This window comes from Lagenorhynchus albirostris, chromosome 17 (genome assembly GCF_949774975.1).
Source record: "Lagenorhynchus albirostris chromosome 17, mLagAlb1.1, whole genome shotgun sequence".
Taxonomy (NCBI): domain Eukaryota; kingdom Metazoa; phylum Chordata; class Mammalia; order Artiodactyla; family Delphinidae; genus Lagenorhynchus; species Lagenorhynchus albirostris.
The window spans coordinates 12243984-12258793 of NC_083111.1; the positions used below are offsets into that span (position 1 = coordinate 12243984).

At 39.5% G+C, this 14810-nt stretch overlaps 1 protein-coding gene across 4 annotated transcripts; it reads right to left on the reverse strand.

Annotated features, from left to right (window-relative positions):
* Positions 1 to 5134: 5134 nt before the first annotated feature.
* TCF24 (transcription factor 24) lies at positions 5135 to 14756 on the reverse strand. Of its 4 annotated transcripts, XM_060127853.1 has the most exons (5): positions 14473 to 14756; positions 13457 to 13869; positions 9914 to 9964; positions 7556 to 7595; positions 5135 to 6099 (listed from the first exon to the last, which is right to left on the reverse strand). In XM_060127853.1, the coding sequence occupies exons 2-5, from the start codon at positions 13844 to 13846 to the stop codon at positions 5996 to 5998; spliced, it is 585 nt and encodes a 194-aa protein (XP_059983836.1). In that variant the 5' UTR covers positions 13847 to 13869; positions 14473 to 14756; the 3' UTR covers positions 5135 to 5995. The 4 variants fall into 4 exon arrangements, with proteins under 4 accessions (XP_059983836.1, XP_059983838.1, XP_059983837.1 ...); XM_060127855.1 differs by lacking the exon at positions 9914 to 9964; XM_060127854.1 differs by lacking the exon at positions 5135 to 6099 and having other exon boundaries at positions 7310 to 7595.
* Positions 14757 to 14810: the final 54 nt, after the last annotated feature.

The window sequence follows — 14810 nt, forward strand, 5'->3', positions numbered from 1 at the left end:
TTAGCAGCTGAATGCAATTCCTAACTGATATAGTAAGCAATGAACAATGCCTGCCATAGTATTAAGAAAATATTTGTGGACCAACTGATGATTGATGAACAAAAGCACTGAAGCATGAAATAGCTCTGTGTGTGTGTGTGTGTGTGTGTGTGTGTGTGTGTGTGTTTACTACAACTTAAAGTATAAAATAGGCAGTGGTGGAGAACAGTGAGCAGTGATATAGGTAGAGGTTTCATAAGCCAAGTTAAGGGTTTAAACCTGCTCTTACATGATGGGGAACCACTGAATGGTTTTGCACAAGTAAATACATTACATCTTCAGGTTTGCATTTTTGATAGGTTACTTGGGTGCAGACAATACAGAAGGCAGGGAAAACTTCTAAGTTTACAGAGTGTGGGTGAAAGGTGATGAATACCTGCAATAATTATTCTCACAGACTTTTGTGAATGTACGTATATTATTAGTGAAATTCTTCAATGTGGAATTGCTAAGTCAGAACGTGTACACATAAAATATTGAGAGATACTGCAAAATTGTATTTAAAAAGCTCGTATACTCCAACAGTGCTATAATCCTCATTTCCCCACCCTCACCAAAACTGGGTATTTTACCTTTGTGTCATTCTTTTATTTCACATTTCTCCATTTAATATTAAAGGGAAAAAAAGGCAGGAGGATAAAAATTACGAAGATTAATTTTCATTAATAAAAACATACATGCTCAAGCATTATGGTTAAAACAAGTTAACTCTAGTATGCCAGAAAAATTAGTCATCATCACTTACCCATTTACCCCCCAGTTTTATTGAGATATAATTGGCATATAACACTGTATAAGTTTAAGGGGTACAACATAATGATTTGATGTATATCAAGATGATTCCTACAAGTTTAGTTAACATCCATCACCTCACATAGTTATATATTGTTTCTTGCGATGAGAACTTTTAAGATCTACTCTCTTAGCAACTTTCAAATACACAGTACAGTCTTGTTAACTATATTTACCATGCTCTCTATTACATCCCCAGGACTTATTTATAACTGGACAGTTTGTATCATTCTGATAGGTGAAATATGTTATTTCATTGCTTTTTAAATTTATATTTCTTATCATAGGTGAGTTGTATGTCTTTTCATAAAGATATTAGCTGTTTGATTTCTTTTTATGAACCACTTACTCATATCATTTGTGGAATTTTCTACTGAGTTGCTGGTCTTTTTAAATTCTGAGAGCTGCTTTTATATAAAGGAAATTACTACTGTGACTATCATCTGTTGTGACTTTTTCTCCAGGTTTTTTTATTGTTTGTTTTTGTCTTTTCACCTTGTTTACGTTTTTTTCTTTTGTTTTATGAATTTATTTTATTATAGTCAAAATTACCCAGCTTTTCCTTTATGGCTTCTTGTGTTTTTGTGTCATGTTTCACCTTGCCATCTTTAACCTTCTTCTAACATCTACCCAGCCAGAGAAGACAAACCTGTCTTGCTTTGAGCTGCTGACATGTATTTTCTTAGCTATTATTTCACATCAACTTTGTGAGCCTAGGGGAAGAAAGAGATAAGGCAAGGGAAGTTTATTGAGGGCAAACACTAGTGCTTATTACAGTGAGTGATTGGCCTTGGCCTGAAGTCAGGTCTCTTTTCCAAGGCAGTCTCTCCTGTATGTCCCAGAACATCACACTTGTAGCCTGATGGGACACGGGTGGAACAGGCCTCCTCTTTCTGAAAGGAGGATATGGAAATAGCTTCCTGCTTCCTACCTTTCTTCCGTCCCTTGGCTCTCCTGTCTCTGCCATTGCACCCCACTTTTTTTCTCTTGTTTATTGCCCACATTTCAAGAGGACTCTGGTCTAGGGGCTTACAGTCAGCAGGAGGTGCAGATGTGCTACACACAGAATAGAGACAGTCTTGCATGGGCCTTTAAAAATTATATAACTTAATTTTAAAAATTTGACCCACATGATATACCCATCTATGTAAAGTATTAAGATGCCTTATAATAGCACACATTTAAAGTTTTTTAATTGAGTGATTTCAGAACTTATTTGAAAATAAGGTTTAAAATCAGTTCTTATTTAGACCTCACATTGTTTTAAATGGCCCCCAGTTTTCAATGGCCATAAAAACAGAGACAAGTGATTTAAGCCCATCCCCAGACCTCCCCACGGACATAGTTCTTGGTCCTGAGAGGGCAGGAATGCGTGTTTCTTCAGGAACATTCATGTGCACAGGAAATGACTATTGACATAATCTTTAAGCCTAATAGTTAAGATTATTCTTCAGTTTATAATTTAAAAGCTTCTGACAGCTAAATGCTATGGTATAATTTATAATGAAAGAGTTTGAGTGATTGAGGTATATTTCACTGAGCTGGTTTCTCTTATGAGTTGAAACTAAGACTTGTGTAAACATAGGGAGGGAAGCCTTTCCCGGGTTTATGCAGTCGGGCAAGAATATTTAATGTCCCTCATTCCCAACTGTGCTGCAGTACCATCTGTGCTGTACTCAAAGTTTATAGGAAGCAAATCTATAGGATTTAAGGGGCATTTATTTTTTTCAGTAAAATAGTCATGTATAAGACCACGAGCCACCAGTATGTAACAAAATAAAATTACATATTAATTTTCTTTGAGATATACAATTTTATACTATTCCCCTAGTGCTCCTTTCAAACATTTGGAATCTTAGCTTTTGTATATTTTTGGTTACAATAACAAGAAAAACAAAACTAAAAAATCAAAAGTGTGTACCATGGAGAAAGACAGCAACAGTACACTACTAGTGGTAAGTCATCTGGGAAACTGTAGATATCACATCATGCATCAATGATTTTTTTTAAAAAAAAGAGTTTGTCATCAGATTAAGACAGAATCTGCCAATGCTGGAAGAGTTGAAGTTCATAGGTTTTCAAATAAATTACATGATTGATATAATTTGCAATGAACTATACAGAGTTGGGAAAGAGCATTTAGATTAAACCCTCTCTCAAAATAAGGTATCTAATACATGAATTTGGATCAGAAGCAATCTGTTTGACTTATCATTTCTTCTCCCTGCCAGCTAAGAATACAATTTTATATAAAGCCAGGAAGCAATTTGTCTTAAAAGATGCCAAATACGGTTCATGTGTTGATTTCTAAGGGAATTATGTTGGCCACGGTGGAGATGTTTTGTCTGTATTGGATTATTTCCTCAGAATGGCACTATTGACACGCCGAGGACTAAAGAAGAAGATTAAATACTGCTGGAAAATATATATAGAATTAACTCTATACCTCTCCCCCTCCCCCCTAAACGAACAAACAAACCAAACCAAAAAAGAGATCTTACTAGAGCTTGCATAATTTCTCTCTGATAATAACTGGTTAGTTGCTTTTGTGAATATAAAATGAGGTCTTTTGAAAGAAGGATAAATTACTGAATAATTTAGCCTAAAAAGCAATTTCAACTAAAATACTGTGTATTTCAGTGAGGACAATCAGCATTTATTTATTTATGTATTTCGTACAGCTTCTTCTAAGTTTAAATAAAATCTCCATGAATAGATAAGAAAATTACTGTTTAGGATATCTGTAACTCTGCAGATTGAAGTAGTTGGGTCAAAAAACCGTTATCAAAATGTAAAAGCAGTATTTTTTTTATCACCAAGTAACATGCGAAACAGATATCCTCACCTTTGTTCTATCCCAAACACCCACCTCCACTGTGGGACTTTTACTTTCCACTTCATTTCTTTTTGTTATTGTTTTTTTTTTTTTTTTCTTTTGCGGTACGCGGGCCTCTCACTGCTGTGGCCTCTCCCGTTGCGGAGCACAGGCTCCGGACGCGCAGGCTCAGCGGCCATGGCTCACGGGCCCATCCGCTCCGCGGCATGTGGGATCTTCCCAGACCGGGGCACAAACCCGTGTCCCGTGCATCGGTAGGCGGACCCTCGACCACTGCACAACCAGGGAAGCCCAAGTTTGTTTTTTAAAACAGGTACGTATATACTTTCTTTTTTCCATTTTTATTTATTTATTTCACATCTTTATTGGAGTATAAATGCTTCACAATGTTGTGTTAGTTTCTGTTGTATAACAAAGTGAATCAGCCATATGTACACATATACCCCCATATCCCCACCCTCTTGCATCTCCCTCCCACCCTCCCTATCCCACCCCTCTAGGTGGTCACAAAGCACCCAGCTGATCTCCCTGTGCTATGCAGCTGCTTCCCACTAGCCATCCATTTTACATTTGGTGGTGTGTACACGTCCATGCCACTCTCTAACTTCATCCCAGCTTCCCCGTCCCCTCCACCCGTGCCCTCAAGTCCGGTCTCTACGTCTGCGTCTCTGTTCCTGCCCTGCCACTAGGTTCATCAGTACTGCTTTTTAAAATCCCATATATATGCATTAGCATACGGTATTTGTTTTTCTTTTTCTGACTTACTTCACTCTGTATGACAGATTCTAGGTCCATCCACCTCACTACAAATGACTCAATTTCGTTCCTTTTTATGGCTGAGTAATATTCCATTGTATATATGTGCCACATTTTCTTTATCCATTCAACTATTGATGGACATTTAGGTCACTTCCATGTCCTGGCTATTGTAAATAGTGCTGCAATGAACATTGTGGTACATGACTCTTTTTGAATTATGGTTTTCTCAGGGTATATGCCCAGTAGTGGGATTGCTGGGTCATATGGTAGTTCTATTTTTGAGTTTTTTAATGTAGCTTTACTGATATATAACTGACATACAATAAACTGCACTACAAGTATTTTTACAACCAGGAAAAGAAACAATATTTTAAAGTCTGTTGGAACTAGTTCTGCTTCTAAAAAGGTATTTCCTTATTCCCCCAAATTATCACTATAGAGGAATTGTAAATGTTTTTTTTTGTGACTGTTACTGAGAGAGGTGAATGAACTGACAGAAATTTAAGTGAGAACTTCCCTTGCAGATTATGGGATAATACTGTGATCCAAATATACCCTCCTCCCCACGCTATTATATATACTCCACTAAGGACAGCATGCTGAAGAAGCTAATACCAAGTAGGTATCTATCTTCTAGAAAGATTTTCAAGTGTACCTTCATTATTTGTTAAATGACCATAGAGACAGATATAAATTTAGCAGACTAAATTACTTTTCAAATTAGTGCTTTATTTTATCTTATCCTTTATCTTGACCATGCACCATTAATCAAAGCAGCATGCTCCTTGGAAACTTTGGGTGAAAATATGCAATTTCACCTCAGATTTCCCAATCTACCAAAAGCTGTTAGCATATTTAGCAATTTAATAAAATGTTATGAAAACCTATGACAGAAATATAGTTCTTTGGCATTAAAACATTTGTAACTGGACAAGAAGAAATAAAAAGTAATACTGTTTAAGACAATGACTAATGATTTAACAGGAGGATTTAGAAAAGTCTGATAATTCAACAATAGTCATAATTTTTCCCCAGTTAAATGCTTTAACAACTATAACCAAATAGATTATTAGCGATAAAACCATTTTTTTCTGAAATTCTTGCTAGCACATTTAGTGTTTACAGTTCAGTTCCAGGTAACTTTAAAGAAGTTCTGATTTCATACCTTAAGATAAAAGATTATTCTTAGCACTTTTTATTCCAATAACTTATGATAGTGAATGGCTGAATCCATCTCATTTTACTTTTTATTCCTTTCAATGGTATATGAGTAGGTAAATATACTCACAAATATTTAAATATACAAACATTTTTGCTACATATTAATATGTAGACAGCTTTCATTGTATGGCTTTTCTTTTAAAGACATGCTTTGGTCACATTACAAGGAGTATATTCACATTAAAATAATAAAAATTACAAACTAACTATAAGACATGAGTCAAAACATGATCATCCTCGAATCAACTGAATGATAGTTTTTGCCTTCAGATAGTCTTTTACTTCATTTCACTGCCAAAAGCTGGAGTTAAACGGAGGAGAAAATGAAATGGTGGTTCTGCTGCTATCTTAATTCAACCAAGTCCATTCATACACATTTCTATTTAATAATCTTGGATGAAACCCAGCAACTTTAAAACTGTGGGTTATCGAGAAATGAATGAACTTTACACCTGGACAGTGGACTAGTAAAGAGTGAGGAGGAAAACAAGAAAGGGAGATAAAAGGGAATCTAAATCAGCAAAGACATGACAAAAGAGACTGATGATTTCTTTTTTTCCAGGTGTCTCTGTTGCACCGTTGTTCTGAGATTCAGTGTGTTCCCTGACAAATGTCTCCACTTCGTAGCTAGGATCCCCAGGCTCCTGGCGAAACTGAAAGCACTGGTTCAGTCAGGCAGAACAGCTGCTCCCTGGGCACTTCATGTGCAGGGTAGTGGGAGAGGCCCATAGCAGAGGGCTTTCCTTGCTTGTAGGTCCAAATCAGGGCATCCTGTATCACAGGATGGCCACTCTGTGTCCTCAGACCCCCTCAAGGTGCAGATCAGCGCCAGAATTCCCAAGTCAGACAGGATTTCTCCCATTTCATAAGGGCCAGGTAGGTAGACTGTGAACAGCAACTGACATGGGGAGAAGGGACTTGGCCGAAGCTGTGACTGTGAAGGTTACGGGGGTTCGCTGGAGGCCCCTGACAGGCCTGAATGTGCCACTCTCTCTACAGGGCTACAGCTGCACCTGTTTACCTAGTCCGGGACCTCAAAGAGAGTGGGGCGGATATGGAGTGACCGGGGGGAGGGTGACAAGCCCTGCTGCCCAGTGACACCCGTCTGCTGTTCACACAGGGCTGCAGGGTTTCCCAATGCCTTCCACAATTTGGAAACATAATAAGATATTTAATAATACTCTAGGAAGGTGGCCAAGCCCTGGCCTAGGAAGCAAACCATTTCTAATACTCCAAGTTTTCTAAGAGGGAAAAATAGTTATAGAAGTTGCTGCATTGTCATATTACCTCAACAGTCTTTTCACACATATTCAGCTAAAACTGAATAAATGATCTCAAGCCTTCCAAGTGGAACGGCTTCTTAGACCAATATTAAGCACAGACTGGTTTTCACAAAAGTGAAATACTGGTGTTTTACAAACCCAGCTTTTATTTTTTTTAAACCAGGAAGATTGTATACATAGATATTAGCTTTTCAGTTTGTAACAGATATACTACAGAAAATGTGTGTATTCTTTGGATACATACACAATTCTTTGCTTTCCTATGTCTCTTTCTTTTTTTCCATTAGTTTCTCCTGCACTATATAGTAGTGACTCTCTCACACTGAATAGATAAGCTGTGTGTTTTACATTATTATTATTACATTATTTACCAGACTGATTATTTCACTCCACATTTATTTAGATTAGATAAATCTGAACATCCAACTATGGATTCACATGTAAACTTTCAGAAATGATGTTTGTTAGGTCTGATGTAATAAATATAGAACTATTTCATATCATTTAAAAACAACGACATCACTTTCTACCAGCCTCCCTCAGGGGAGAGCCTAAGGCTGTGAGTCTGTTGGAATATTGTCATGATTTATTTTTTCTCCAGAGACAGAATGCTTCAGAAACTGACCAGTAGCACCAATGTACAATCTTGATCGCATGGGCCATTTCTGAAAAAGAATATTTAAACAAGAATCCAAAAGTTAGTATCTGTGACAGATATAGTGTATAATAGTAATATTAAAAATTCCAAATACCTCAATGCAAATGCAATATCATGTAGCTAGTAACGATGATAATTATGAAGTCTAAGTGATGACACAAAAAAGTTAATAATAAAAGTAAATAATGCTAATAATAAAATTATTAGTGCTAATAATAAAAGTAAAAACATACCCATACTTTGATTATAATTATATGAAATAATACGTGTGCATGTGGACCAGAACTGCAAAAAATCATGGAGAATGAATATATTTAAATGTAGGAAAATATATCTACCCACAATGTTTTAATGTTAAACTAAACCTAAAACAAAATTAAGCCTAAAACAAGATCCCTGGCTTTAAAAATATTTTTAAAAGTTATATGTAGGACTTCCCTGGTGGTGTAGTGGTTAAGAATCCACCTGCCAATGCAGGGCACACAGGTTCATCCCTGGTCCAGGAAGATCCAACACGCCACGGAGCAACTAAGCCCGTGCGCCACAACTACTGAGTCTGCTCTAGAGACCGCGAGCCACCGCTACTGAGCCCGTGTGCCACAACTACTGAAGCTTGCACGCCTAGAGCCCGTGCTCCGCAATAAGAGAAGCCACCACAATGAGAAGCCCGCGCACCGCAACGAAGAGTAGCCCCCGAGTGCTGCAACTAGAGAAAACCCGCGCGCAGCAACAAAGACCCAACGCAGCCAAAAATAAATAAAAATTTTTAAAAATACTAAAAAAAAAAAAGTTATATGTGTTAAGTATTATGCATCTACATTTGTCAAAGGACTACAATGAAAAGTGACTAATTCGACTATCTAAACATTTTATCTAGCTAAAAGCAATATCTTGAAGTTGCACATATTAGAATGTGTGGTGTTACATAGCTAGAACATCCAGGTTAAACGACTGCTTGTACTGGCATCACACAGCTCTAACCTTTCAGTAATCATCACATTTGTATTCTGATGGTGTCTTTTCTAAATTTACCTTTAAAATGGACAGCCTCTCAAACAATACAATCAATTTCCAAACAGGCACAATGATGAAAAAATATACTACATAGGTAGTAATTTTAAGATGGACTTTCTTTTTTTTTAAGAGAGGAGGGTCATATAATTTTAGTTCTAAGGTCCTTGGAATACTAATCAGAGAAATAGTGCTTTTTTTTTTTTTAATACAAAGATAAGTCCTTAGACAAAAAGAGTGCAACTCTTAAAGGTCAGCAGTGGCGTCCCACACTCTCCAGAGAGTAAATGATGCTGTGAGCAGCAGGCTCTTTTCACCAGCAAACATTCATGGGCAGACTGCTGGTTACACAGCACCATGAAATGTTCTTAAATGCCTCGCAGATGATCCACGGTGCTCAAACAGAGGTACAATTATTAACAATCCAAAGTCCGTAAGAGCTCTGGGTTTTCAACACAAGTTGCATATTAGAATCACATGGGAGCTTTAAAAAATACTGATGGCCAAGTCACACTCCAGGCCACTTAAATCAGAATGGACCTCTTTGGAGAAGTATAAGGTAGAGTCAGTTCTTATCTGGAATAATATAAGCCTTCCTTATACTTCCAAATACAGTTACTGTCACCTAAACTGGGATTCCAGATGTAAAATGTAGCCACAGGAATAATAAGTAGGCATGTGATTTTTATTTCTCCAGATAGGATAAGTGAATTTAAGAGTCCTAAATTCAGATTATTCTGCTGGGAATCTACACTTTAACACAGATTAAATATAACATCTGTGTTACTTGGAATTTAAATGATCCATTCCTATATAATCTTCCTATAAACAAACTTGTATTTTATGTTTGATACAGTAATAAGACTGACACTGTGTTACTTATTTTTGCAAATCCATTTCAGGTTTTGTTTTTTTAAATCATAGATGTGAATTCTTGTACTTTCTGGGCATATCATGTTGATCCTATTCTTGGGATCCCTGCTACCAGTTGGTAACATTAAGTGTTTTAGAAACTAGCCTGGGATTTTTTTATATGTTTGGATTTGGCATTGTTAGATCAGATTTAAGGCCTGCATTATACTAAAAAATCTAGTGTCATGGTATTATGTATTGAATGTTTGTGTTCCCCCAAATTCATTTGTTGACGCTCTAATGCCCAACGTGATGATATTTGGGGAGGTAATTTTGGTTAGATGAGGTCATGAGGGTGGGTCCCTCATGATAGGGTTAGTGGCCTTTTAAGAAGGGGGAGAGCTCCCCTTCTTTGAGAAAGAGTTATGTCGGCCAGCTGCAAGACAGGAAGAGAGCTCTCACTAGGAAGTGAATTGGCCAGCACCTTGATCTTGGACTTTCCAGCCTCCAGAACTGCGAGAAAACAAATTTCTGTTGTTTAATCCACCTAGTCTATGGTATTTTGTTATTGCAGCCTGAGCAGACTAATATTCACATGTAGCAAATAGTGTAGCGCATAGGTCATCAATTTCAAGTGCAGAATTTTAGGCATATTATAAACCAGTGCTTTTCAATCTTTTACATTCCTGCCACATTTTCATGAGCATAAAAATCTCATGCTCAAACCTCAAATGTAATGTGAGAATTCTACATTTGAAAATGTAGATAATAATTTGAGAATGTGAATTAAACACATCTAAGTATAAATAAAATAAAAATACTGCTGAATGCTCCCTGTTAGTTCTCTCTGCTACCTGGGTTCCACTGTACTGAGAATCACTCTAAATCATGCAACCAACAGTGGAGACAAGTGAAGGCATCTGTTTTTTACAGACTTGCTAGTATGTAAGTAATTTATGAAGCAAATCTAAAAATGTATATGTGGATTTTTGCTTGATTTTTCATGGACTTAATAAAACTTCCCTTTTTAATAACTTTGTGTCCCTGGATTTTCAAAACGTTTTCAAATGATTTTATTCAAATGAATTTAATGTAGATACATAAATAGTTTTAAGAGTCAGAAATAAAAATATAAATACAATATTGCTTAGGTTGCATGTCAGCCTCATGCCAAAAAAGCCAGGTGACTGATTTACATTTTACTTCTCAATGGTCTGTTTTAGCATTGTGTAGATTAACACAATCCTGACCTCTACTTTACCTAATAAGTCATACTTAAAATTATGTAGTTTCATTAGCTTAGAACAATCTAGCAAACTCATACAATTAACCAGAACTGAACCTGAAACTGAAGACTAAAAATATATTCCTGGTTTTTGGAGTTAAATGACTCCAAAATAACAAAACTTTGTATTTATTTTTTGAAATTATTGTTTATCTGTATTATCAACAATGATTCTCCAGGGGTAATGCAATTAATAAAGCCATCTGTGCTTTTCTTTCAATGTAAGTATCTGAAATATACCCCTGTTCCCTTGGAGAAGCACTGCCCTTTCAGACACTGGTGCTGATCAGAACTGCTCACATCCCAAAGGGATAAAAACTGCTGTTTTAGGCTATGCCCTGGGATTCCAGTCTCTTAAACCTTCCAGTTTCATTTGAGGTACTCATGATGTAAATTCCCAGCAATGCTAACAGTGCTAAATCCCCAATACTGATAATAAGAACTGATGATTCAAAATTATGGCCTTGAAATACTTGTTAATGGATCTTTGATCAAAGTAAAGACCCCCTTACGTTGTAAGGCAGAAAAAGTCATTTTGGAACACTCTTTAACTATGTAAACCAAAAAGTACAAATAATCAGAATATCTTTATTTCTTTGGCATTAGATTAATCAATGATAGACTTAATTTTTAAGCATTTTGGTAGTCTCTGTAAAATAATGTGTCACAGGCAGTTTCAATTATGTATGTAAAATCTCTTTCCTCTGCACCTCCACTGCATATGGTTATAGCCTCTCTTATGGCACATACTACATTCTCTCTTATAATACTGTTATTTATATTTCTGTCTTTGTCTCTATTATATGCTCATTTAGGGCAGGGATCGAGTCTTACCCTTAATTGCATTCACTCTCTTAACAGTGCTTTGCACAAAGCAGGCACTCAGTAAATGATTTTAAAATAGACTAGTCACTTGTTCAACCATCATCAATTTCATTTTTAAGAGGTAATCTTTGGCTTTCTTTCATTATCCCTAGAATTGTCTTTTAAAATAAAAATAATTGATTCAGAGGACAAATGAGATTTAATTTTTCTTTAAAGAGTTATATGACTACAAAAACATTTGGTACGGGAGTCAGGGCAAAAAAACTCTTGTTAAGCTTATTGTTACATGAAAATTATGGTTTTAACATTACTCATTCAAAAAAGCACTGCAAGAAACTAAGGTGAAAAACAACTGGATTTCTCATCTGATTTCTCTCTCCCACAAAGAGGCATTTAACAGATGTCTTTTGTATTAAAGCCTACTTAATGTTAAAATAAACTTCCTTAGAGTATAATGTCAAGTCAAAAGAAATCTAATATTAATGATATATTTGAATAGCAATCTAATGTACCTAATATCAATCTAATATTAACATATTAGTAGCATCTAATATCAATAGTAATACAAAACCCCTTAATTAATAATGAATAACTTTCCAGCTGAGGTTATACAACACATGAATGGAATGGAATAATCTACCATAATTATGAATAAATGATATCTCAAATTTTTATACTTAATATTTGAACTAGTTTGAGTCTATCATCATGTTGATTAAATGTGCAAAGTAAATTTTATTAAACCTTACCACAGAATTTTAAGTTCAGTAAATATTAGAGGATGTACTTTACCCTCAATTGATACTGATTATTCAATAATTTATTGAACATTGATATACTTAAGGCAAAGTCCTAATTTTGTGTGTGTGTGTGTGTGTGTGTGTGTGTGTGTGTGTGTGAGAGAGAGAGAGAGAGAGAGAGAGAGAGAGAGAGAATGCTTCAGAATGGTGGAATCAAAAATTTGAATATTTAGTTTTAGAAAACATAGGGAAGGTGATCCATTTTGAACAGAAAACCTGATCAATGTAAGATTTGAAAACAATCAAATCTAGGAGAAAAGGATGATGAGAGTCTAAATACTGCAATATAGGTAATGAATCATAATAATATATACCGTATTAAACAAAAACCCTGACCACTCTACCTATATGTAATGAAAAAATACAAGAGGAAGTCTCTTGGATAATTTTGTACATTATGTAATTTGAATATTTAATCAGAACACAACATATATGCTAACTTATTATGAAAATCACATAAACTCATTATAGTTTTTCTAACATTCTTGGTGGTTGTCTAGTCCATGATCGTTAACCTTCATTAAAACGGACTGAACATTTACTGTGTGGGGACGCAGAATCGTCTCCTTTTGTTTTTACCAGCTTTACAAAAAATTTTCAACATTGGTTTCCTAGCATTAGTTAGGGGCAGATACTTCCGTCACCCAGTTTAATTCCTGAAACTTTTCAAATATTTGATAAACACCACAATGGTAACAATGATATAAACTTAAAACCCTCAAAGGCTCATAAATGTAACTCGGACACTAAAAATGATCAGGACGTGCAACCAAGCACCCCACCAGGCACCCGCAAGAAACGTCTCATCTAGGAAAGGAATCCTGTAGGTTGCATCCTATAAGGGGCTTGAGACTCCCCTACCCAAGCCAGCCCGGGTTTAAGCCCTCTACCTGTAAACCGTCAAGGAGCAGCCTTGTGCAGTGTGGACCTCGCTACGGGTGCCTTCGCGGGCCAAGGTCGCTCTCCTGATCTGTTCCCCGCCTCACCCTGAAGGAGGGGTGAGAGCTGGGCGGTATCTGCCCAGGCGGGGGCAGACCCCGCGGTCAAGGTGCCATGCTCCCGGCCTCGGGTCCGCAGTGCGCCCTGCCCGCCTACCTTGACAGGGTGTAGGTAACCATCCCCGCGCAGAGCGCCCAGTCCGGGATCCGCCGGTGCGTCGGCGTCGTCCTGCAGGCTGCGAGTGAGGTGCGCGATGTAGGTGGTGGCCAGTAGCAGCACGTCCAGCTTGGACAGCTTGGTGTCCGGCGGCACCGACGGCAGCGTGCGCTGCAGCTCCAGAAAGGCGTGCCGCAGAGTCTGCACGCGGCTGCGCTCCCGCGCCGCGTTTGCTGCCGCCGGCCTCCCGCCCCCCGAGCGCGCACCGCCGCCTGGGCCCGCCGGCCCCGGTCCGGTCCGTCCCTGGCTCGAGTCTCGGGTGGCGGCTACCGGTGGCGCGGGCTCGTTGCTGGCGATCAGGTGGCTGCCTGCGGGGCCGCCGCTGTCCATAGCGGCTTCCGGCGCCGCGCGCCCTGCAAAGGACGGAAGGCGCGGTGAGGCCGGGGCGCCGGTCGAGTTTAACCCGGGGAGGCGCGGCCCTCCCGCTCCCCCTGCGCGCCGTGCCCGGCCGTCCGACATGGCTCCAGGCGATCTCAGAGTTGGGCACTTTTTGACTGGGGCGCTTTTGCCTCCCGGCGTCTGGGGAGAGTGGTGGGGCCCGAGTGTTCCTGGGCTGCTTGGAAGGGTGAGGAGGGGCGCGGTGCCGGCTTTACTTTCCGCCGACAAATTAATCGGAAGGGCTACGCTACCGCGGAAAAAGATTTCGGAAGCACAGCTCCGGTTCGGAACTTGTTAGCGCTTCTGGAATGCTATCCCGCCTGTCCAGCAGTAAAGATGAAGCTGGTCAACTCGTGGAGCGTGGCGGGAAGCCCTGCCTCGCCAGGGCCAGCCGTGCCCACGCCGGCCGCCCTCGCACCATCAGCTCCCGAGGCCCGGGGACCTGAGGGGCGACGGCAGGAGCTCAGTGCAGTTTCTGCCGGAGAAGCGGGGGACCGGTGGCCTCTCCCGGGACTAAGGCACCCGCTACCCCTCCAAGCCCGGGAGCAGCGCGGCGGGGGTCGGACCGGGGCCCTCACCTTTCCTGGAGCGGCCGTACGAGGTTCGGCTCCGCTGCGAGAGCAGGCGAGGAGCGTCGAGCTGGGTCTGCGTGGCCAGGACCGCGCCGGTCACTCCATCCTCGTCCAGCCGAAGGCTACGGCCGCTTCCAGCCTGGGCCGGACGCGCCTTTTATGCGGGCTCCTGCGAGGCGAGGCGTGCGTGCTGGCCAAGCTCGGCGTGGGATGACCGCAGAAGGACCAGCTGACGTCCGCAGGCACCTGAGGTGCCGTGCAGGGGACTCAGTCCTCTCCGAGCAGCCCGTCCGCCTACGGGAGAGTCATTAATGCAACCGTCCGGCGGGGAGGGGCCGGGCCAG